The sequence below is a fragment of the Excalfactoria chinensis genome, chromosome 3 (genome assembly GCF_039878825.1).
Source record: "Excalfactoria chinensis isolate bCotChi1 chromosome 3, bCotChi1.hap2, whole genome shotgun sequence".
Taxonomy (NCBI): domain Eukaryota; kingdom Metazoa; phylum Chordata; class Aves; order Galliformes; family Phasianidae; genus Excalfactoria; species Excalfactoria chinensis.
In genome coordinates, this window is record NC_092827.1 from 50,784,246 (window position 1) to 50,810,129 (window position 25,884).

Below are 25,884 nucleotides of genomic sequence, written 5' to 3' on the forward strand. Positions count from 1 at the left end.
TTAGCTCTCTCAGAGGTATCTTTTCCCATTTGCATTAGGGGCATATGTCTTCCTGCAAATGTGACCCTGCATCATTTCAGTCTGATCCAGTGAAGCAAAATTAAACAAATATTTTAGTCAGCTCCTAAATAGACATGTCTCATACAAATTTATGTTCGCTACTTGGAGATATTCTTCCTGCTGCTTTTGTTATTGCAAAAGCCCTAAAGGCCTCAGAAGGACTTCCTCTCTTTTGGCTGTTTGGAGTTGTGCTGAAAGAAGACTGGGAAGATGTGTAGGCAAGTACAACACTGCAGTCTTTATACAGAAAAAGGGTCCAGTTGAAGTTGTAAAGAATTTCTGTAAGACTAAATCCATAAATCATAGCTGCTTTCAGAAATACACTACAGAGAGGTGATTGGTTGAAGGAGTTCAGGCTACAGTTTACATCCTAATAATAATGTCCAGCGTGGAGCTCATCCAAGTGTGTAAAAAATGTCAGGGACCTAAAATAATGCAGAAATGCATCCAGACGCTTCTTCCAAAAACATCCATCCTAGATGCAAGATTTTACGTTTGTCCTTGTTTAAGTTCATGAAGCACTTCTTGTCCCGCTTCTCCACCCAGCTGAGGTCCTCCCAAATGTGTGCCAGACCTCCAGCTGGTCTCTCCCAGTTCTGAGTGCTACAGCTTCACACACACCGCTTTCTCTGTCCTGTATGTGCTTTCCCACCATCACCACCTCTCTGCCAGTACACCTGGGACAGCTGTCCTCCAGCTTATGTCTCTATCTTTCAGTAACCCAGCCTAAAGCCTTCCTTATCAGGCCAGCAAACCTGCTGGCAAAGGCATTCATGCCCCAGTTTGATAGGTGACTCCTCTGTCTGCTCAACAGTGATGCTCAGAGTCCTGCCATCATAAAAGCCTAGAGGTACCTGGAAGCGAGCAGAACAATACATTGACATTAACAGCATTTGAGCATGCAGACTGACTTTCACCAGGTGATTCTCTTAACAGGTCACCACCCAGAGGGTAGCAAGTAAGGAACTGCAGTTCTGGATAATCAGCTGATTTTACATCTGATTCTCCTGCTCTGTTCCCTTCTGCAATAACGTACATAAACTAACACGTCAACAGATCGTGCAAATAGCCACACAAGTAATTTCCATTTAATCTTCATGCTAGATAACAAATGCCATTTCTATTCATTAAGTACATAAGTACACAACATCACTGTGGTTTTCTTCCTTTTATACGGTTATTGAAGAAACCCTAGCATTTTGCTTTCTGATCTTTGCATTAAATTACTTTAACCCTGGCACCTGTGTCTCTTTCTCATTTTCCAGTACCTGTAGCTCTGCAACTTATGCTTTTCTTTGCTCCTATAGAAAGTCTCTTACTACTATCAAATCACAGTCTGTTCTTCACTTGTGAGAAAACAAGTTGCTCTATCAACAGTGGCTGTAACAAAGCCTTGTTTCATATCGGTTACATCCTCCCATCTTATCACAATAGCCAAAGCTTCCCCTACAGTCCTGATGCCCTCCCATTACAATATCATCGTCTCCCTCCCACATCCTATACAGTATCTCAATATCCTCTTTCAATACTTAGGCCTCCCTGAAATGCATTTTGCTCTTGCCCCTTTATTTCCTAACCTCCCACAAGTGAACCGCGGCCTGAATACTCGTGGCTCCCAAATCTCTCTTGTTTGACTAAGATAAGAGATCATCTGTGCTGATAAAATGTGCTGTGACCTATCATCTAACGCGCTGACCAGCACTCGTGGCCAGCTGCCACTGTTCCAGGAAAAACATACACAAAGTACTGTCTCTTTGGGAGCTAAATGAATCTCTTTTCTCACAGAACACTCATTTTCAGGAAAGGTGTGGGAATACTGTGCCTCGGAATCCTTTCACCCTCTACTAAATTTGATTTAAATTAGATGATGGATTAAGAGACAGTCAGGTGAGAAGATGATACGCACAGGCAATGTGGCTGTAGGCACAAATACAGCTGTGGAGCTGCCTGTGCTTTCTCTGTCTGCTAACATCACTCAGCTGTCACAAGTTCTGATGTTCTCTCCTCAAAAGGACAACCGTTTCACTGTGAGGTTAATCAGAAACTCTCCTTAATAAAGACAAGGCCACAGAAAACTGATGAAACTCGGGCATTAGCCCAAACCTAAGCATTTGCAACAACATACGTACTGGCTTGCATCAGACGGGCACCAGGTCAGTGACAACTATGTCACTTTTGTGGTATTTAGGCGGGCAGAAGAATCAGCTTTCTAGTCCTCTGTTGAACATCTTTTCTCAAACCACTTTCCTGACTCGTAGGGATGATTTATCGTATCAGCTAATCCTACAACCCCTAGCAAATGCATTTTTAATCCTTCACTTCCCTGCAACCTGTATACCCAGGCACACCATGAACCCAAAGAATACAGCTCCATATTAGTACTAGGCTGGCGACAACTGAACAGAAATAATTCTAGGTTCACCCCAAATGTTTGTTTTGTTGTGTGACTGCTAAGTATTTGTTTCTCCAGCACTGCAGTAGATTCCTCTGTCAACTGTACAAACAGAAACTGAAGATTTCCTCAAACCACCTAATGAACTGTCTGGGAGCCACTTCGGATAAAACACTGCGTTTCACATTCACATTTCTACAAATGTAATACAAAATAAATATAATAAATACTTTCTTTGTATTTCATCTGTAACCTCGTGTAGTCAAACGTTTAAGTGCTTCACCCATCAATGCTAAACAGGCCAGAAAGAGGTGACTATCTAGATAGACTATGTATCTTCCCTGGATCCCAGCTAACAGACAGCAAGCGGTCGATCCGGGCCGTGCAGGCCCAACACACAGATGATGCTCCGGAGCAGCACCAACCCCTCCCGCCGTGCCTCGCGCCGTGCCGGCCGCGCGGTGCGCGTTGGGAGCTGTAGTCCCGCGCCTGAGGCCCCGTTTCCCTTCTCTCGTCGGGCCGAAGGACGCGGCGCCCGCTCCCGGCCCCTTCCCGTCCGGGCCGCGGTGTGCCGGCGGGCAGCCTCGTTCGTCCCACTCGGAGATGCAGCGTGTGCTACGCCGGCTGCTCCCCGCGCTCTGTTCGGCGTGGTCTGCGGCCCTTCTCGCCCCGCGAGCCCATTTCGCCCAGCGTGCGAGTCCCATGGCGCTGCGGCCGGCAGCGGCAGAAGCGGGGGATGGCGAAGAGCCGGCCGTCGCAACCGGTTCGAGCCCAGCGCACGGTGAGGGGGCCGAGGCCTGCTGGGGACGGGCTGCGGGCGGGGCCGAGCAGGCGCGCCGCGGGGGCGGGAGGGCGCCGGGGTGCGCGGCAGCTGCGGTGACGGAGCGGCGATGAGCTGATCCACGAGCGATCCGTGCGAGAATAATCGGGCTTGCGCAGCCGTCTGGCCGTGCGGAGTGCTACACCTCAACATTTCTGCCTTAGTATTAAAAGGACGTTTCTTCAGCTGGGTCAGTTTGGGTTATTAAACAGGTTTGACCCTGTTTAATAGTGTATTTATTGACGGTCTGGATGAGGGCATTGAGTACACCCTTAGTGAGTCTGCAGATGTCGCTAAGTTGGAAGGAAGTGTCGATCTGCCTGTGGGTACGAAGGCCATATAGAGGGGTGTGGACAGGCTGGATCACTGGGCTGAGGCCAGTGAGATGAAGTTCAGGAAGACCAAGTGCTGTTTCCCATTTGGGTGGAGCAACCCCATGCAACACTACAGTCTTGTAGCAGGGTTGCTGGAAGGCTGGAGGAAATGGACCCGGGGTGTTGGTCGATGCTGAACATGAGCCAGCAGTGTGCCCAGGTGGCCAAGGCTAGTGGCATCCTGGTTTGTACCAAAATAGCACAGCCAGCAGGAGCAGGGAGGTGATCATCCCTTGTACTCAGCACTGGTGAGGCCACACCTTGAGTGCTGTGTTCAGTTTTTGGCCCCTCACAGCAAGAAAATCATCAAGGTCCTGGAGTGTGTCCAGAGAGGGTCAGCAAAGCAGGTGAGGGGTCTGGAGCACAAGTCATATGGGGAGTGGCTGAGGGAACTGGGATGAGGCATCCAAACCCTCTTTAGGCAACATGTTCCAGCACCTCACCACTGTCTCCATGAAAAACTTCCCCCAGTGTCTAACCTAAATCTGCCCTCCTTTGATTTAAGACCATTCCCCATTGTCCTATCACTATCTACTCTTGTAAAAGTTTTATTTCTCTCATGTTTATAAACTCCCTTTAAATATTGGAAGGCCACAATGAGGTCTCCCCACAGCCTTCTCTTTTCCAGGCTGAACAAGCTCAGTTCCTTCAGCTTATCTTCATTGAAGAGGTGCTATAGCCCTTGGATCGTCTTGGATATACCTTATTGCTCTCTACAGCTATCTGAAGGGAGGCTGTGGTGAGGTGAGGGTCAGCCTCTTCTCCTGTGTAGCTACCAAAAGAACTAGAGAGAATGCCCTTAAGTTGCACCACGGGAGGTTCAGGATGGATATTAGGAAATGTTTCTTATCTGAAAGAGCAGTCAGGTGCTGGAACAGGCTGCACAGCGAGGTGGTGTTCAGGAACTGTGTAAATACAGTACTTCCAGACCTGGTTAGTGGGTATGGTGGGTATGGGTTGATGGTTAGACTAGATGATCTTTGTGCTCATTTCCAACCTTTATGATTCTGCAGTTCTCTGGGCGTGTGAAGCTTGTGCTAGTAGTAGGAGCTCACAAAGCCTAGAGAGAAAGACCATTCATTTCCACAGCAGCGTTATATTCAGTTGTAGAATAACTGAACAGACTGGGTTGGATGGAGTTTTAAAGTCCATCCAGTTCCAACCCCAATCATTATTTGTTACTATACATGGCAAACAGTGCCCACAGTCCGGGTCTTGAGTGGAAAACTGTTTCTCCTGCAACAAAGTGTGGAGAGAGGAGGCCTGAGAAAGGAGTACAATGAGAGTGCTTTTCCCTACTTTCGTGTTCTCTATGAGACATACGTAGCTTGTTTTGTTTTCTTCTTTTTTTCCTTGCAGGAACAGGTGGCTCATGTTCATGAACATCAGTAGCTGCTTTATGGCAGATAGGTCAGTAACTGCTCTAAGACAAATACAGGAATGGCGTAGATCCCTTTTCATATATGAAATTCATGCAGTTAAGAATAAAATTTATCCTTCAGTAGTTTGGTGGTGAAGGAGTTGCTGTGGAATCTCTTCTAGTTACATAGGTCTCAGATTATTAACATTTTGCCAGGAATCTGGAAAGTCCTGTTTTCAGGTTGCTTTAGTGACTAGGATACAAGTCTTGGATTTTGTTGGTGATTTCCTTAATGTTTAATTCAGGAAAAGGTGGGATAGAGTTTTTGATGGGGATCTCGATATGTAGAGTTGAGAAGCAGCACCTGTGTTCTTTGGGAAGGGATTTAACTAATGGGCCGTGCTCCTGCTCTGCCCACCTGCTGCTGTTCATCACATACTACGCTTTGTGTCTACGGGGCAGAAGGAGGGCATCATCTGCAATACACACCCCTCAGATTTAGGTGAATCCTTGTTCCGCAGCTGATGCTCCCATACTAAACTCCGTTTGCTTTTAATGGGGTATGATTTTGCATTTCTGAATCTTCTTGTCAACTTTCCTGCCTTGTTTGTCAGTTTCAAGGGTTTTTGTCTTGTCCTTCAGTTTGTGACCTTTTTAAAAGGGGAAAGCGTTATGTTCTGTATGCTGGTGGATCAGCAGCATGTAAGCATAACTCTGAGTGTTAGGTAATACATGTATTGTTGCTTTTAACATCTCTTTGTCATACATAGTTCTTTATTGTCTGCAGAGGGAACAAGCAGCCTCTCTAGTTTGTTTATTCATATTAGCCTTTGGCTTAAAAGTAGGTGTCAGACCACAGCAACATAGTGATTGATGCCTCCCTACCTTAGGCTGGAGTTAGCATGTAACCAGATTCTTCTTTCGCTTATCATCCCAATAGCCCAGACTCTATACTGTTGATTTTACACATGCATCATAGCTTTGCATGCCACAATAACATCATATGCACTTTTGCGGCCAGTTTTTCCCCTTGGGCCAGATTTGGACTATCTGCAGTGGTCACAAGAGAAGCTTTCAAAGTGTGTTGTCTGTCATAATGAGCTGTCCTGGGATAAACTGCAGTTCTGACACAAGGCTTTTTCCACTACAGTAATCCCATTGTGGAGCTGTCCCGAGAGAATATTACTGGATGTCTCATTGTGTGTACATTTTCTGTTGCTAGAGGAGATACTGATTTTTCATTTCTTAAGCTGTAGTTTAATACACATATTACACTGTGTGGGAGATGCAGGACTAGAATAATCATCTCATTCCTGCATGATACAGTCAGCTGAGAACTCTTTGCTTTATGTGAATTTGTAGGATTCCCTTCCTGCTCCTTCATGCCTCGTTTTCAGCATGTTTACATTGGAAATAATCTCCTGGTGTTTATCTGCACCGAATTTCACATGCTGTTACCGTTATCCAGAGTGAGCCTTACATGATACATGAAGATTTGTATTGTTTTATAGTCGGTATAACTGTCCTCTTTGCTTCTAACTGCATTTGCTTAGAACGGCTCAAAACCATAAGTTATTAAATGTAGAAGGCTGGACTCTCTGTTTATGCTATTTCACATAAAGTGTTGAAGTGATTTTGTTGATATGTTGTCAAGGAAGAAGAGTAGCATTCTTAATAGGGATTTATGTCATTATTTATTTGCTGAGAAGTAGATAGATTTATGTTTTGAACATTGCTTTTGTATAATGTCACGTAGGTGTTTATGCTGAAAACTCACACCCAGCGTGTTATTTAAATATATTACAGATGGGCTGGAAAATATGCTGCAAAAGAAGAAAATTATTGAAGGAAATAAAAGAAGGACACAAGAGGAAGAAAAGCCACGTCCTCATGCTGATTCAGAAGATTCTCTGATGGCAGAAATGCCTTTTGCTGGCATAGATACTGAAGATGAAATTGCTAGTAAGTGTATTTAAATGAACACAGTGTCACAGCATAGACATACTGTGCACACAGTGCCTGATCCTGTCTGTTGGAATGCACAGGTAGGCTGGGCCCGTTGAGTACAGTCTCCCTGCAAACAGAACCAAGTCCAGAGGTTTATTAGTCCTCAGTCTTTCAGATACTTGAGCATGTTAAACATTTGTGATTCACTGAAGCAATGAGCCACAGCATGATGATGTCTTATGTACATCTATTCACATTACTATATATGAGCTGCTGAAGTGATGGCTTTTATGAGCTGTCTTCCAGATGTGTATTCCCAGCATGTGGCTAGAAGTGCACTTGTTATTAGGCAGTGGAGAGAGGCTGCAAACAAAATAATCTCGGAGAAGAGTATTTTGTGGTACAAAGAAGAACTGTCTGGGTTTGGTCCAATGACTGTAGGTTGGCCATTCCTAGTCTACCACAACCTTCTCCTTTAATAATCCTGCTTATCATCTTGTTTTATACTGTAAAATGCAGTATGTGGGAAATTGCTCTGAAGTCATGTCCATGGACATGTCAGGTACGGACAGTTGCTGGCCTAGTTCACTGCAGCAACTTGGCTTAATGAAACACAGCTGTGTTTGGAAGCCATGCATGTATATTAACCACTTATAAACCCTGCCTGGATGTATAGACTATTAGTTCAAGTATGGTACTCCACTTACATGGCTATGTTAATGGAGGCTGGAGTAGGATCTCAGTCAGACAGTTCAGTGCGTGGGCAGATCATATGCCTAAGAAGATGTTGTCCAGTCAGCTGACTGAAGTGATATTAAGGATTATTGGATATGATGTTAAGTGTATCTTTGTTTATACGCTGAAAGTATTTTCTTTTTTTTGCAGTGCATACAGCCTCTGAAATAAACATGGAAAAGAAAAGGAAGAGGGCTACTGGAAAGGAACTTCCAGAAGGCAGTGAGAGGAAGAAGAAAAAGAAAAAGCAATATCAGCCAAATTATTTCATTTCTCTTCCAATTACTAATCCAGAGGTAATATTCTTTATTACAGTAATTCGCTATAACTAGAGTTACTTCAGCAGCTGCATGTGTTTATAAGAAGAGCAGTGTTTGAGCTTGAGCAAGCTCATTTTTTCAGGTATTTTTAGAAGAACATTAGCAGCCTATTCTGTCACTTAAGTTTTTAAACTAACATCTTTGTGAATAAAATTACTCACCTGGGAAAGACTAGAGAAAGGTTCTCTTTTTATTCTCTCTTATGGAATTCAAATTATTTTGATTGAAACTTAATTTCTCCGTCTGCACTGTTTCAGTGTTGCTTATTTTGTCATTCAAATGAAATAAGGAATAAGAGAGACGTTCCTTTTAATAGGAAAACCACTGCAGGATTTCTAGCTCTCCCTATTGTCATGGGTAGACCATGACACCTATGCACAAGATTTTAAATGCGGATCCGCCGCTGTTTTAACTTTACATTTTGAAGTTTTATAAGTTTCCCATAAAACTGATCACCTTGTTTAAATTCCAACAAGCTACTGCTTTAGTGAGATGCCATTGAAATGGCAATGCAGCAAAGTCTTCAGAACTTATTCTCCTGCAATCAGCAGGTGTTTAACCTAACGGTAACCTAGCTCTCAGCTGAATTTTAACTCATTCTGCATCCGTACTACCTGTGTTCAGTGAAAGTCAAAAATGGAGAGAACCTGCAATGAAAATAATGTAAACTAGTTTTGGAAATGATAGTGCAGTCTTTGATTCTTCGGAAAATGCTATGTGAAGGAGAGATGGCAGAACTCCCTTCTCAGGATAATTTTAGGATAGCCCGACACAACTGTTGGTGATCTTTTATGCCATCCTGCTCTGAATTATCTTTTTGTCCTGTCTCTTCCACGATTTAACAGCAACAATTAATGTAGGAGTTATATAATCTGATAATTGAGAATTACTGCTCGCAGTTGTTACATTGAATTACTGACGGAGTGGAAAAATCTTAACGTGCTTCTTTCTGTGGATTTGATCTTCTTTCATTTACGGAGGTAATGCGACAAATGTATTAAATCTCAGAGCATTTAGGAATTCCAAGACTCTGCTAGCAAGTTTTGCTAACACTTGCCTCAGATGTAGAGTTGTTAGCAAAGTAGGAAACACATGCTGGAATTCATTTAGGCAACAGTAGCCAAAATTCAAACTTAAGACATCTGGTTTCTTGATAGCTGGCAGGGATCTGGTAATTACTAGTAGTATTTCAGTTAGCAATCAGAGGTCTTCCTTTTGTGAGGATCTAATTTTATTCCAGTCAAGCGTTTTAGGCATAATTGCTCTTTCTTCATATCTTATATAGTATTTTGAGCTTTACACAAAGAACCATTTTGTAGTAAGGGATGTTTCTGAAACACGTAAGGAACTGTTCCTCTTGGAAGTTAAACATTTTCCTTGCTTTCATTTTAATTGTGCCTTAAATCTTCAAAAGTAAAATGTGGCGTTCCGTTCATTTTGGATTTATATTGAATTTGTATTTTTAATTTTGCAAAAAAAATGGTGAAATAGATGATTATTGTACCATTTTTCTGATAAAAGTTATCTTTCACCTGGTATGTTAGCACTGGCTAGATTAATCCCTGAGGGTCTTTCGGTCTTGATTATAATTGCAATAAGCTGTTAAATTTTTAAAGCTACTTCCCAGTAGTGTTCAGTAAGCAAAACTAAGTTACGTATTGCTCTTTAGAATAATGTATTCTGTGTAATGGGAGAGGTTACACTGGAGTCAATATTTAAGTCCTTATTCAGTGGGAACTTTTAAGAATAATTGGAGAGCGGGGGAATAGCTGGGACAGGCATCTCTTTAAGTTGGGAAACCTCAAGATGCATGAAACTGTCAGCTTGATATGATAGCTAAAGGGGGAAACTGGTGGTAGTGCAGGGAGCTCAGGACATAAGCAGGAAAGGACTGGGATGCACTGCTCAGAAAACAATATGGGTGAGGCAGCGTGAGGTGTTGCCTTCTAATACGAATGCTGAATAATGCTCATTTTCTTCAGCACCAGGGTACAGCTTACATTTCTCCTGCATCTGAGACTACAGCAAATGTATCATATAGCCAGGATAAGTTCTGACACATGAAGGAAAAGTATTACATGAAGAAAATTTATTACAACATGATACAGAATCAGAGTGTTGGTGTGATTTTATTCATGCGTGTTATGCTAGTAAAACTGCTTTTGTAGATTCCATATCACTTTTTTTCTGGCAAATGGTTTTTACCTTCCTTTGTCCTTGCCATTCTCTCTAGAGTTGATACCATTCACTTATATATATATATATATATATATATATTTAATGTATATGGTGCTTTATGTTCTAAATACATAATGAAGGTGCTACTAGATGTATTAGGTTAAACCACTGCAAGGCAAAACCAATCTTAACAACGTGGCTCACAAAAGTACTGCTTGCTCCCATTACAGTTTGCTTTTTCAGGAAATGTATGTTTGTTATAACTAAATATGGCTAGTTTAAGCCTCAAAGCTCCTCCTGCTCATTATAAAAGTCAATATACGCAGTATGTTTGTTAAGAATTCACTGGTGAGTTTCTAATAAAAATCAGACTGATGGTTTCTACATGCTTCTTCTAGACTATGTGCACCAAAGCTGATTGGTGTTTGCTTGCTGTGGTTTAAAGAAGTAACTCAATTTGCCAGTCAGTCAAGGTTATTGGGTTTGATTTACTCATAGATTCAAGCAATCCTGCATGTTTTTTAAAATTACTGCAATACAACAGCTATCCTAATTGCAAACACAATAAACAGTTGGGATATGATTTATAAAGCACATATTTTTCACTGGAGAAAAAGATACTTTTAAAGAAGACTGATGGTGTTAGATCTGCCGAAATGTCACAGAAATTCATTAAAATGTTTGAAGAGAACATGTACATTGTACTCTCTTTTGGACAGGAAGATCAGAATTGTTAAGTCGAGTATCTCCACACATACAAATATATATAAGAATATTCTGCTTTGAATGTGCCTGATCCTGATCTTCCAAAGACTTCTTCCACTTTTCAGATGCTTGTCTGTACGTAGCACGTAAATGTTCAACAGGCAGTAGAGGAAATTCACTAAAGAAGTCTCTAGTCTGGGTCACTGTCAGTGTACAACTAACTGCGTGATCTTAAGCTGTTCTTAGAATCTGTCATCTTAGGGAATCCAGCTCCTGTTGTGATGTGGAGTGTCCACTTTATTAATCACTGCATTTGTATTCGCTTTGAGTTCACTCAGATCAGCGGGCACAGCTTTGTTGCAGGATAAAAATTCCTTCTGCAAGAATGATTTCTACACAAACATTTGACTTCAGTTTGTGCGCTTTCTTGTACAGTTGCATTATGGGATGCAGTAACTGTAATGGCTAACTGTTGTTTCTATGCCTTTGTCTTCCCAGATTGCTGCCAACATTCGGGCTGTCCAAGATGCAATAATACAGAAGGACGATAGGCTTTCCAAAGCAATGGTTCACTGTGGTTCATTGCACGTCACAATGTTAGTGATGCATTTATCCAGCAAAGAAGAAATTAGCATGTAGGTATTTTGGAAAAGTAGTTTCGTTGGTGGAGTTTACAAAAAGACTAGAAGGAATAACTGATGCTTTCTGTTAGACCTGAACTACTGGGGTTACTGAATATTTAACTCATGTTGTTCTTAAATTGCTAATCTTAATATTAGGTATTTGAATACCGTGGTATGTCATGAGCTCTGCCCAAAGTACACCTTTTCCTTGCATTTTTCACAGCATATGCTGAACTTAAATGCAAAAATCTCACGTTTGCTAAAGTAGTTATTTCATAGCTCTGTTTCAGTTGTAGGAGATATTCAACAGATTAACAGAGGGACTTTCAGATTTTCATAGCTCAGGAAATGTTATAGGCTAAGTTAGTAATAGCCAATGAAAGACTATAATGAAATAAGCCTTAGCTGCAATGTACTGTCTCATGCAGTTAGTTTTTTATGCCTCTAAATGCCTCCAAAATATACTCACACTAGAAGAGGTGTTTATATTGCCTTATAACGCTTCAGGCAAATAGCTGAGTGTTTGATCAAATAGAAGGCATAAAAGTTGTAGAAAAGCATGTGTATTATACAATGCCATATTCATGTACGTGTTATATGTGACTTTGCTACATAAAAGTGCAATTTTAGATTTGGTGGCATTTGCTCTTTGTCGCATGTTGTATAGCTCCCAGGCAAGTCTGCTTCAAAGTACGAGTTCAGTGGTTAGTGTTAAGTTCATAATATGAATAAGACTCAAGTCTATACAGCTGTAATTTAAAACATTTAGAACAGTAGTTTGCATGATTAGCTGTAATTGTGACTTGAAATGAAAACGTGTTTCACTGTCCTGCTTTGCATGGCCTTTCTCGTCAGTTTCTACATAGATGTGGTTTCTAGTAGCTTACCTATATATACTGTCTCTGTATATACACACTGTAATAGCAAAAATTAAATTGCTGACAACTGATGCAGATAAATAGTCTGCTGGTATTATACAAACAACTGGGAATCCTTCAGTTTACATGAGCAATTCTTGATATGAATCAAAATTCATTATATTCTTCTAATTCTGTTATAGAGAAGCCCTACTTTTTGTCTCCCCAAGAGGAGGTCTTTCAGGGTGCTTCCATCATCTGTAGATCTGTCATCTTAAAAGCCACGTGGTCCATACACTGCATTATCTAGATCAGTAATTACTAAGTGCAGTGAGATATTGCTTGAATTATGGTAACACAATTACTAAACAGCATGTCTATTAATTGTGTGTGGCATATCACTTTTATCCCCCAAAAGTTTTGCTTTTAAAGTACAAATGGCGTATAAGAAAATGCTCAAGGTAGAAAGTAGCAGAAGGTATTTTGGCTGAAAACATCTAACACTTAGAAATAACGAGATACCAGTATGTCTAAATCAGTTGCCCTGCTTGTTTTTCCACACTTGTTTCCTTGAGTGCTGTAATACTAACTCCTTGAGGCCTCTATGTTCTTACCTCTCCTCCTGTGAAGTTATGAGTTTGTAACCTTTCTCCTTCAATGCTCTGAAAAGAGAGAGGCAGCTAACCAGGTGCAGAAAGGAAAGCAAAGCAAAGTATCATAGATCTGCTGTTCCGTTTGTGTCCTGGAGCAGAGACACACCTGCTCTGGTTGATGAAGGAACTGTGGTGGCACCTGGGAATTGGTGAAAACAGTGAGAACAAGCTTATTATTGAAGGCATTTAAGTATGAACTTTGAAAAAGGGAGTGTGAAAGATTATCTCAAAGGCAAATATGCCTTGTCATTAGTAATTATACAGTCCTAAACAGTATATCAAAACAAACTGCCAAATTCAGTATCCTTAGCCACACCTTGAGCTCCTCTCAGCTCTTGCTATTTGATGGCCATCTGGGCACTTGCTTATGGAGCTCTTTTCTGCCTCTCCCAGCAGAACTCCACAGTCCAGGAACACAGGATCTGTCCTCTAGTCAGCAGCAGCTTCCCCAGTGATTCTCCCCTTTCCTGGCCAGGTGCTTCCTGCAGCTACCTAGTTCAGCTGTCCTCAGGTATTCTAGGTTGCATTTTCTATTATATGGGATTCTTATTTTTTCTTGTAACTGATGTTTTCTTTTTAATAATCTTTGAGGACGTCAGGACTGAAAAGTTGCATTTTCCTTTCATCACCAATTTTTGATACCATGATAATGGAAAGAAATCAAGATCCAGACTGGCAAAAGAACCTGTGTGTAATGCTGAGTGACAGTAATACTGCAACTAGTGATCTAGGCAGCTGAGAGTTCACAGATCCATAAGTTTAGATCCTATTTACATATCTACACAATCATATAGTGCCTCTGTCTATACAGAAATTAAATGTGTTGAATGCTATTTGGAGCCCAAACATAATAAGACAGTTCTAAACATAATATTCATTTGAGCATGATATGGAAATGGAAGATATGTATTGTAGGCTTTTCTTTGTACAGGAATCTGGACCTGCAATTTGCATAGGAGCTTTCTAACAGATAGGCTGCAATCTGGCCTTCATAAGTACACTTTACATCTAAAACCAAGAATGTGAGATTTAAAATAATGTGAAGAAAGCAAGCAAGAGTTTTGACAGTATTTCCTATTACATGACAAAAAATCTTTGACTGAAATGAAGTAGCTTTCTTAATCTGGCCTTGGTTTCAATTAGCTGCATAGTTTTCATCAGTGCTCCATCTTATTAAGCACACTGGAAAAGTGTGTAGAGATGTCTGTATGTGTATGTACAGGCATAAAAAATACAAACATGTCAGAAATCATGCTGAAGTCTTTCATCCACTTGCTGTAAAAAGAGTAAAATAAACTCTTGAGAGTTTTTATCCTGTTGCTGCCATCTAGAGTTGATAAAGCCAATATTGGTTTAGTGAAAACTTCCAGTTCTAGAAGTAAAGAGCAGATGAGAGATCTTTAGAAGACATTAATATAGGGTTCTTTTTGATCATGAATAATTTCAGAACAAACGCAATTCAGAACAAGTATTTCATGTTCTCATACATGTACTTAATAGGGCTAATTAAAATGATTAGAAGGTTATGAGTGTTGCTGCTGTTAAATAACATGAATTACTTGTGCCTGCTACTTCTGTCTTTTAAAGTAAGCATTAATTTTGGTGGTACTTATTTTCCTGTCAGTTCTAATGAGCTTAACAGTTATTTCCATGTACTTTTATCCTTATATTACACATAAAATGTCACTAACATCTATTTATAATCTTAAATAAGCAAGTTTGAAGGAAGCAGAATCTTAGAGTGACCCGCTCAGATAGCAGGGCATGAACTGAAGTAAACTACTTCAAGAACAGAAAACCAGGTGCTTCTGAATAAGCATCTTAAATGTGATGTGCAGAGTAATAGAGACACTGTCAACTCAGTATCTAGTCATTCAGATGAATTCTTTTCAGGAATTACAGCTGTGGCTGTCTGCCTTACTGTTTCTACAGTTTTACAGCAGGGTGTGTGAACCAATTTGCCATTACAGAAGAGTGAGAATACTGACCGCACTGATAGCAAGTAGCATGAAAGTACCTGAGTAAAAAGTAAATTAAGACTAAAAAAGCTTTTAAAGTTTTTGTATAGAGAGATTAATAATATATGAACAATACTAAAATATTCAACTATGACAGACGTATTTTCTTTCCCCTTGACAGAGCAGTTGGTGCTCTTACGGACAGCAAGGATTTCGTACAAGATCTCCTAAAAGGAAAAACTGTGGATTTGTCTTTTCAAGGAATCGATCATTTCAGAAATGAAGTTGGATTTGTGCAGTTGGCAGAAAACGATCATACAGCTGTACTTCTGGAAATAGCAGGTACAACTTGTGAATGTAATCCTAAGTGCTTTAAAGACTTTCTGACAACCTTATGAAGTGAGCCTTATCTATACCATACAAATATGAGTAAGTTGGTGCTAATTTAGTCAATATTAATTTAACAACTGCTGCACTTACACAATTGATTTATCAACATACTTGAAAAGAACCTTAATTCCAGTGCTTTTCTCAGAGATCTTTTTTACTTAGCATATGTAAAAACCATGGCACAAGTTTATAGATGGATAAAAAGACTCTACTTTGTTTTGGTTCAAACACTGTGTGTTGTTTATCACCTGATAAGCACTTTATCTGACTTCCAAAGTTGCATAAATCTCTTTAGCATTCATACTGAACAGAGTACTGAGAGTTGGCACTATTTGTTCCTCTTCTGTGGTTTGTGAGTCTTTAAGTTTTGTGTTCCCTCTCTGTAAAATTTATCACTCTTAGATCTCACCTCATGCTTGTGTATAACTGCACATACACACATACATATGATTGTATACATACTTAGATATATTTATGTAGGTATATACCTAAAGTCAGGTTGAGACTTTCTCTCTGCTTCTGGAGGATAAAGAGAAATCAGAACATGGTTGATATGCCAGAGGAATCAAATTAGAGTCCATGCTGCTTAAGCCTGAGGGTTTATTTGGAGCATTTGAGGAACCAGACTGTGGCTTGTTTGGTGTTCATTGCCTTTGTTTAGCAATTATGATATTAGTGAAAAATGTTGCAAGTGCATGCATTGCATTACACACGTATACCTGCATGAGCAATTCAAGGGCATAACTATTATTATTACTATATAACTATTATAACATTATAACATTATAACATTGGAGCTAAGGCCACTGTCTTTGTCAGTCACATAAAATGCATCCAAAATAGAGTTAATTTGTATATTCCTGTTGCCTTGAGAAAAGTCATATAACTGTCAGCCAAGAAACAGCAGACAAAACAAGGTACAGTGGAGATTTCTTTTTCTATCTACAAGGCTATACTTAAACTATGTTGTTTACAGACACTCAAAAATTCTCAGCAACATTACTGATTCATCAGTGTCCTTTAAAACAATCCCAGCAATTCCAGCTATTCCCTGAAAAGACACTTTAAAAGAGTTTTGCCGTATTGATGAATTACCTTTTGTGCTTTGAGGAATGTGAGCTCACATCACTTTCTTAATAACGCAACAACCCATATAGGACATTTTGCAGAACAGCATAAGACTGCTGCTGTCCCAACATCTCTTGTGTTGCTTTCTCTAGCAACTCATTAACTTCATTTCTGAAGTGCCTTAACAAAAAGTTTAGTATTGTTTATGGCTTTTTTCCCCATCACAACCACAAATAATAAGAAAGTTAAAATAGTTCCCTTACTATCACAGAACTGTGTTCAGTTGCATCCCAGCATATTTTTGAGTTTGGAATATTTAGAACACAATCTCTTGAATTAAATTTGAGTATATTTCATGTATTTTCTGGATTTCTGTTTAGTTATATTATTGTGATCTTGGTTTTACTTTGTACTTTCTGAAGTCAGAATGTACTTTCAAGGTCTGAAATACAAAAAGAAATCCTGTCACTGCTTATTGACAGAAGCTGTAACCAGAATTAACTTTATTCTAATTTATTCTAAATCTTCTTGACTCCGCTATCTTTTGAGAGTGCCCTATTTCTGGAACATGTTCTTTCCCTCTCTAGCATGGTTGCTGCATTTTGGTGCACTGCTCCACTCAGGTACCACATAGTACTTTCTGGACTGTACTCAAAACAATACATATACCTTCTAACACAAAGAAGCACATTAGCAGAAATATATTGTTGAATTTTTCTGTACTAAATTTCACATGTAAGTTCAAAGATAGGCTGTATGTCAAAAATATGCCTTGTATTCCTGCTCTGTGGATAGTATTCTGAGTGTACAATTTAGGAAGACATCTGCAAGAGAAAATACCAGGAGCTACGGGAGAGTAAACTTCTGTAACTTGTTTGATTTCTGGCAAGATTTAAGCTTAGTTTCTTACAGAGTTACTGTTGTGCTCCTTCCCAGTTGCTCTTAAGGTGAATTCTGACTTCACCTGTGATTTTGTATTCTTGAAGATGTTGAAAGAGGAATATTGGTAACACAATAGAAAATGCATAAGTTCACATTAGCTTCCTGTAAGACGCTGTTTAGTTCCATAAATAACATGGAAGCTTGATACTGATAGCATCTGAATATACCAAAGTACCATAATGGTAAGATCCATGTCTAGTAACAATGACGTAATCAGAAGTCTGCTAGACACAAAAGTTCAGGAGAAGTGAAGCTAATCAATCTTCTATCTGTTGTGATTTCCTACTTAATCCCTAGCAATCCATTAAGAGACATTAGGATCATATAATTATCTACTAGAAGTAACACCATTTAAGCATTAACAGAGAAGCATGAGAAGTACTGAAATCCCTTTTTGCCTAAGCCCTCTTATAAGTCCTTAGCTAAATAACTAAAGAAGTTGTCATTTCTTGTACTGTATTATGTCATGGCATATTTAAAGTACTAAGCAAGTTCTGAAAAATAAATTTCATTTTTGTAATTACATGAAAAATGCTGTTTGAAGCTGATACAAGTGAATGAGCGAATCCTGTTTCTTTAATACCCATAAGGTTCGTGGTTTCAATTTTACCGATGAATGATGCCTGTTGCATTCTGGTCACCAGAGGGAGCCTGAATTCCATGAACAAGAATTACTGATGCTTTCACAGTTGACTGTTTCAATTGCTTTTGATCCTTTGTTTTTTCAAAGGAATGTTGAATTACTTGATTAAATATTGAAATGTAATTAGAATATTTTAGATTTTTTAAAAGTAACTAGACTGGGAAAACAAGTAGTATGCCTACCTCCTCTAACTGCAGTTTTGTAAAAGTGACATTTAGTTTAATTTCTCTAAGCTGGTTTTCATAACAGTCACCACTAGAGACAGAAATGGAGAGCCAGTCACAGGCTGTTTCTCTAAGTGCATTACATCTTTACTCAAGCATAACATGGCATTATAACTATGCCAAAAGCAGTCTGGCTCCCTGTTGTGCTGTGGGATTCTGCAGTCACACAGTGAATTCAGCTGTGATTAAACTAACCTTTTTTTTTTTTCCTTTGCCAGGTAATTTTAAGCTTTCCAATTTGTCAGTGTAGTTTACTGAAGTGCTACATGACTGTCAGCACAAAGGACAGGAGTGGTGACTGACCTGGGGCTAGAGAGCATGAGCCTCTTTAAAGATTACGTAACCACATGTTTGTCATCTGTCTTAGGATGAGTTATGTTGCCCTGACTTCAGAGAGCCTAAAGAAATGCTCCAATTCAGTTAATGTAGTTCACTTAGCTTCCAGATGGCTGAAGCTCGGATAAATACATTTTGTCTCTTGTCAGTTATTTTTAAACTGTTGTATGATGTAAAAATCATGAACTCAAAACTGTTGTAGTTTTTCATTAAAATAACTAAATTGTAAAAAGCAAACAAAAAAAGCTGCTAGTCCATGCTCCTATGAACTCTATTCAAGATATCAGCCAATACACACATGCTATATCATGTGATTAAAACAGCCATCAGAGAAAAAGTGGTTTTGCTGATTTCATTACAAGAGCCAGGACACCTACCTGGTAGTAGATTTGAGCACTGTCCATGCCATTTGACATGACGTACTTTTCTGCATGCAGTCTTTTCTAATTAAGCCTTTTGCTACATGCCAGTTTTCATTTTAGGCCCTTTGAGTAGGCAAATGCTGACAAAAGAGGCATACATTTTTGTGAAAATAAACATTCACCATTAAAGCTCAGTTTAGCGCCAGTTAATTTTATGAGTTTGTACTCCAGTAGGTAGTTATTAAGTATTAACAATGTGTCATGATCAAGAGCTTATTATCCATTAGTGAATGTTATACGCTGTAACCAACAAAAGAGGCTAAAGGGCATATGAGGAGCACTGGACTGGGATGGGGCCTGGCTTTGGGATGCTGTACTACAGTGCCTCTTGCCCTTCAGCTCACTGCACTTACACTTCAGGTGGGGCCTTAACATTCAGGACCAGCTGCATGACAGGAGGCAGAAGAGAAAAAAGTGTCTAGTTTGCTGAGAAATATGCAAAAATATTACTCGACTCTATAACGAGGGCATTTTCAGGGAAGTACGGAGAAGGCAGATGTAAAGGTATTGGGATGAATTAAAAGCACAGTAGGAACCAAGTACCATCAATAACTCAGTTGAGCATTCACATTATTGTTGTCTTATCAGGCTTACCTTACATATTGGCATCTGTGTACAAAGTGGGGATTGCTTGATCCAGGTGCCTTCTTGGTCTTAATGAATCAACATACTTCTATATATCTGTGTAACAATGGAGACAAAGAAAACAACCTGTGGTTACTACTGATACATGTCTGGAAGAACTATATAGCTCACTGATGCATGATAGAAATGTGGTGACAACTCACTGTGGAAAAGCCTGAGATGGAACCAAGTAATCACAGAAGAACTGTTGGGAAGTAGCCTTGACTGTGTCTTGCCTGCTGGTACAGTGCAAAGCTGGCTATTTATAGAGAAATGCTGTAGATGATAAGTAAAAGTAGCCATTTTTGATACAGAGGGAAGAAAAGTAAGGCCTTTCCTTCTCTGATGTTCTAGAGACTAAAGCACATGACTGATCCTAGTTTAACCAATTTTTTCCATAGGAGATTCTAGTACTGCTGAGCTGTTGATAAATCAGTAGCTCTTGTCCATCAGTAGCTAGGGCTGCTTCTCAGTCTGACCCAATCTTTCCTGCCCTGTTAAGGGCCATTAGTGCTTGATGCACAGTATGGAGTTATTTATTCCAAGAATAACATGATTTCTTGATATATCATTTTGGTTGGTTTCGGGTTTTTTTGCTTGCTGCTCACTTCTCTTGAGTTTGTAAAATAAATTTATCATCTGAAGTGTTTGGTTTAGAGTTCACTGGCCTGCAAATTGGGTCTTTTGAGACTTTATGAACATGTTATGCTAGATACTATTGTGAAAGTAAGGATGACGCGAAGAACTTATTTGTAAAATCTAAACCTTTGCTAAGCGGTAGCCAGGAAAATATTTTCCTAAAGTAACAACTAGCTACTTAAAAATTTTTTACATGACTTAGTGTGCTAGATTTATAATAGTGTAATTTAGCAATGCTTAGCTTCCCCCATGTCTTCAGTTTTAAGTGTATAGTCAGGAATATGTCTGCTAGATCTTTTAATTTAGGGGATGTGGTTTACAGATGAGCAGAAATTAATAAACTGGAAGAAAATCTACGTACATAATAGTTTTCTGTAATTAATGAAATCTTGGAAAAGAAGAGAGATACTTTGGATTATTATTCAATGTACAATTATAGCAATTTGACAGATCAGTAAAGGTGTGATGGCAGAAGGACCAGCAGGATAGAAAGGTGCTATAAATCAAGATTGCTCACCCATATCAAAAGATTCCAGGCTCACAGAAGAAAGCTTCACCAAGGAAGGATCTCCAGAAAGAAAGCCTTCCCTAGTGGTGCTCAGCCCTTAAATGAGGTCTAAGAAAGGTGCATCCAGTCTCCACCCCTTCTAGTCACACAGCTGAATTGCCTTCACCCGTGCTCCCTGGGTTGACTGGGTCCTTTCCCCAGGGGATCAGTCAGTGGTTCAGGTCAGGCCCCAACAGTTCACATACAACAATTTTTCTATGAATCATTCTGTATTGATCGAGCTGTGGAATTTTTGAGCCTTTCCAGTTTATAGCTGTTCTAGACAAGTTTCATGTATCATATTTCAGGTCTAACTATGGGAAAACAGTTGTCTAATGGATTCAGCTACATCCAGTATAAAAGATGCAGATGACATTCAGTAATTTTGACATTGTAACAATAGTGTACAAAATGATATTGCAGAGTACTTCAAACTGCATGAAAGATGGCCTGAAAGCTGTCCAAAAATTTGTTCTAGGGAGTCACTGAGCTTGTAAATATAGCCTTAACTTTCTGAGTTTATATTTAGTGCAAACACTGGTCACCCTGAAACTAATAAGGGAAAATACAGATCCTGTTAGTTTTTCAGTCCAGCTAGTAATGTTATGTCTGAGGGAAGATGGTAGATGGGGTAGATGGTCAGACCCATGTGCGTTGGCTTTCTATTGTTCCTGTCACTAGTCTCTGCTTGCTGTCAGTTCAGGCAATCCTTATCATGAAGTTGAACCTTCACGTACATGTTCATTCTTTAGATCCCCTCTCATAAAGTCCCATAAGGCTGGAAATTTTTCCTGCCCACAACATCCAGGCTTCCTTTCCCCGTACTTTTAAAACCCTCCTTATGATCACTTCTTCAGAGGGCCACATAGATATTAATAGCATTACATTATCTTCTACCCTTCCTGTGCTCTTAGAATAACATTTTGCTTTGTTTCTTTCTTCCCCTCCATCTCCTCAGGTTTCTTTCTATTTTCATTATCTCTGAGGAAAGGAACATTGTGGTAATTTTATTTGTAAGTCACCTTAACCTGTAAAATGTCAAAGTGTACTACAAAACTATACAACTGAAGTTATTTGTAGTGCCAATAGGTGTGGCCAGTCTCTTGAGCCTGTGATATTTATATAATGATCTATGCTACAGCTAAGCTGAGGTTACGTCTGATCACTATGGGAACACACACACGGGCACATACATACACATGTAAATAGATCAAATTTAAACTGCACTCTCTCTCCCAAGCTGTTTTCTGCTTTACAGCAATTTTTCTCTATGTTTTTTCTTTTTTATAATTGCCAGGTAGGGAAAAAAGATGAATTTGAAAAGATGATTAGAAGCAAAATTATAAATAAAGTTTGTTTATTTAGCAGAAAATGAAGGCACCCATGCTATGTGGCAGTATAAAGTGCGGGTGTCTTACTGTCCCACTGTAACACACATTTGTAGTACCATCATAATCAGTGTACCTTGTTGAAAACACCATGTTTTAAATCCCACGATTGGCTAAACCACTGCTGTGACACTGAGGAGTTAGAGACGTACCTCTGTAGGTGCACATCTTCATCACCAGAGATCTTAATTGCAGAGGGCAGAGATAAGACACGGTACCAGAAGAGTTGAGCTTTGTAGGAGAGGAAAAAAAAGACTGCAATCCATGAGACAGGGCAGCATGAACTTGTTTTTAATAAGACTAATCCTTTGCTGGAGTATCAAAGTCAAGGAATCCCCAAAAGATGCTGTTCAGAAACAAATAAAGGAAGCAGAAAATGGGTTTGTTGCTGACCATTTCAGTTTTAAATGTCTGACGCTTTATTCAGCATTTACTCAGCTTACCAACATCAGAAAATAAGCTGGCCATTGGAAGCACAGAAATACATGCACAGCATTACTAAATGACTTAATTTGAACTTCTGCATCTCAATTTGAATAAGCAGCAAACATTTATTTAGTCATCTGTTTTGATATGTTAATCTGTTGTTCATGAACACTTGTGTGCACAGCTGCATAATAGCTTAGCAGGGATTCAGTGCAAACATAGAAATGTTTCCCACAGACACAAAATAATACAGGTAGGTAAGCTGATCTTGTGTATAGCCTCATGTCTATAGCTATAGACAGACAGCAGATTGAGATATATAGCTGCATAGATCTATAGTATATCTGCAGATCTATATGGAAGTTATGCCTGTGTATATGTATGTGCACGCATTTAGATGGAGAGGGAGGGAGGAATGGAGGAAGGGGATGGAAGGAAATAGGAACAAACTGAAAAATCGGAGATTTGGTCTGAATGTGAGGGAACATTTCCCTACTGAGTGCTGGCACAGGATGCCCAGAGAGGCTGAGGAGTCTTCTCCTTGGCAGCGTTCAGAAGCTGCCTGGACATGGGCCTGGGCAGCCTGCTCTGGGTGGCCTATCTTGAGGGGTCAGACCAGTTGGGCCCAGAGTTCCCTGATAACTTCAGCCATTCTATGATTCTGTAATATATATATATATATGTATACACATACACACGCACATGCACTTTTTGTATAATTTTATCTTGTCACTAGAGGGATTAAATGAGAAAAGCATAGTGATTGTCCAACATAACACAATGAGTTTGTTTCATTTGTGGGAAGGAAGTCCAGATCAGTTTTGTACCTCATCTCTTGGGCTGCATCATACCTCCGCCTCCTTCTCTATTTACATGCAGCCTATGAATACATGCTGCAGAAAGAGAACTCTGGTAGCTTACTTTGAAACCCTTTAAAATTAAGTTTTGGTGCCTTTGTCATCTCTGTTTTCTCAATCTTTATTACAAAAGTTGTAATTAAAATGTTTGTTTTACTCCTTTGGCTGGGTAGTATAGTAGTAATTGCAAGAAATAAATTTAGATGGTAAATGAGTGGAGCCTCAAACACCATAGAGGGACACCAAATCTAATTTTACTGACTACCACAGGGCAAGTGACTGTTTATACCAATTGTTACCTGTGTTTTGAACAGTGTACCGGCTATTTGCCGGAATTTACTTGGCTATGGAAAAAAGTGGCTTCAGTACTGACAATCCACATTGTTGCACAGCCAGATCTTCTCTCCAGCTGGCCATTTTTTTCCACCAGAGACCCAATTGTTGCTTCAACAAAAGGCTAAAGAGCTCCATGGGGTCTCTAGAACTTTTTGTCTCTGTTTGAGTGAAATGTGTCAGCCTTCCATCTTATACAGAAGAGAACTGTATTTTTAGAACTGTTCTATCATGAAGTCATGCACCACCTTGCAAAATCTCTTCTTATATGTGATTTCAAGGTACCTCACAAATATTTACTATAGCAAACAAACAAAAAGGTAACAGTAAGTACTAGAAGGATGTGGGAACTGACAGACTTGCCTAGCCAGCTTTATATGGATGGATTTTGATTTGTTGGGCCTTGCCTGTTTCATCTAGCCGTGCTTTTCACTTCCCAGTGTGTAATGCATTTCCTTCCAAGCAGGAAGATCCATGCACTGGATCTTTCTGATACAGCTTAAGCATTTCACCAAGCAGTAATTCACATTACTGCAAATACGTGATTGTAGTAAGAGTAGATTAAATTCATCTGATAGGATTCTTTGTTCTCCTATTTTGATTTTAGCTCAAGGATAGTTTGTGTCATCGAGACTTACAGCTAGTGGAAAAAATTAAGTTGTATTTGCAAAGAAAAAAAAATGCTAGCAGCTTTTCTGTTTTTCACTAGTAGGAATATTATGTTTGCCAGTATTATTACTATTATTATTATTATTATTGTTTGCCACAGGTTTTATCTGTTTCATCTGAACTTTCAAAACTGCAACAGAAATTTTTCATTTAGAGTATTTTAGTTTGAGAATGAAGCTTATTTCAAAAATTACACTGAAATTTATTTCCAAGAAACAAAACATTATCTTGGGCAGATTAGCTATGATATGGTAAGCTGGGTCTGTGCACTAGATTTGCTTTTATCTTTGCTGTAGACAAATGTATATTTCAAAAATAGGAAAAGAACTTCTAAGGCAACAGTGAAGCCTAAAAAGAATCTAACTTCAGTCTACTTAACATGTCTTCCAGCCATGCCATGTAAATTTAGTGACAGACTTCATAGCTTCCAGCTGCAGGATTCCTGTAGTCTAAGAGGGATATTACCCAAATAGAGGAAATAGGGCTTACCCCAGAACAATGTCCTGTAAGTCACAACAATCCCTGGCAACCCTACAGGCTTGGGGAGGAGTGGCTGGAAAGCTGCCTGATGGAAAGGGACCTTGGTGTGCTGATGGACAGTCGGCTGAATATGAGCCAGCAGTGTGCCCAGGCAGCCAAGGAGGCCAATGGCATCCTGGCTTGTATCAACAATGGTGTGGCGAGCAGCACTAGGGAAGTCATCCTGCCCGGTACTCAGCATTGGTGAGGCCTCACCTCAAGTACTGTGTTCAGCACAAAAAGGACATTGAGGTCCTGGAGCAGGTCCAGAGAAGGGCAACGAGGCTTGTGAAGGGCTTGGAATATCAGCCCTATGAGGAGAGGCTGAGGGAGCTGGGGCTGTTTAGTCTGGGGAAAAGGAGGCTGAGGGGAGACCTTATTGCCGTCTTCCAGTACCTGAAAGGTGCTTACAGTGAGAGCAGGGCAAGTCTCTTCTCCCTGGTGACAGGTGACAGGATGAGGGGAAATGGCTTCAAGTTGCGCCAAGGAAAGTTTAGGTTGGACGTTAGGAAACACTTCTTTACAGAAAGGGTAGTCAAACACTGGAATAGGCTCCCCAGGGAGGTGGTTGAGGCACCGTCCCTGGATGTGTTTAAGAGCCGTTTGGATGTGGTGCTCAGGGATACGATTTAGCAGAGGGATTTAGAGATAGGGTACTATGGTTAGGCTGCGGTTGGACTTCATGACCTTTGAGGTCTTTTCCAACCTGGGTAATTCTATGATTCTATGTTTTTAAAGACAGAAAATTCTGTTATATGTTTATAGTTTTCCTGAAGTTTGCAAAACTCTTTTCAGTGACAATAACTCCTGGATAATTTTAATCTGATGGCAAAAGAATACAGCACTGACTGCTATTTAATTGCTATTATCTTACT

The 25,884-nt window shown here is 39.8% G+C and overlaps 1 protein-coding gene across 1 annotated transcript in view; it reads left to right on the forward strand.

Annotated features, from left to right (window-relative positions):
* Nucleotides 1-2,885: 2,885 nt before the first annotated feature.
* Nucleotides 2,886-25,884, forward strand: part of AKAP7 (A-kinase anchoring protein 7) — a 72,979-nt gene continuing 49,980 nt past the window's right edge. Inside the window, exons 1-5 of the mRNA XM_072333234.1 lie at nucleotides 2,886-3,233; nucleotides 6,813-6,968; nucleotides 7,839-7,984; nucleotides 11,390-11,526; nucleotides 15,164-15,324. Of these exons, the coding sequence (XP_072189335.1) occupies nucleotides 3,056-3,233; nucleotides 6,813-6,968; nucleotides 7,839-7,984; nucleotides 11,390-11,526; nucleotides 15,164-15,324 (778 nt within the window). The 5' untranslated portion in view covers nucleotides 2,886-3,055. The remainder of the gene's footprint in view (nucleotides 3,234-6,812; nucleotides 6,969-7,838; nucleotides 7,985-11,389; nucleotides 11,527-15,163; nucleotides 15,325-25,884) is intronic.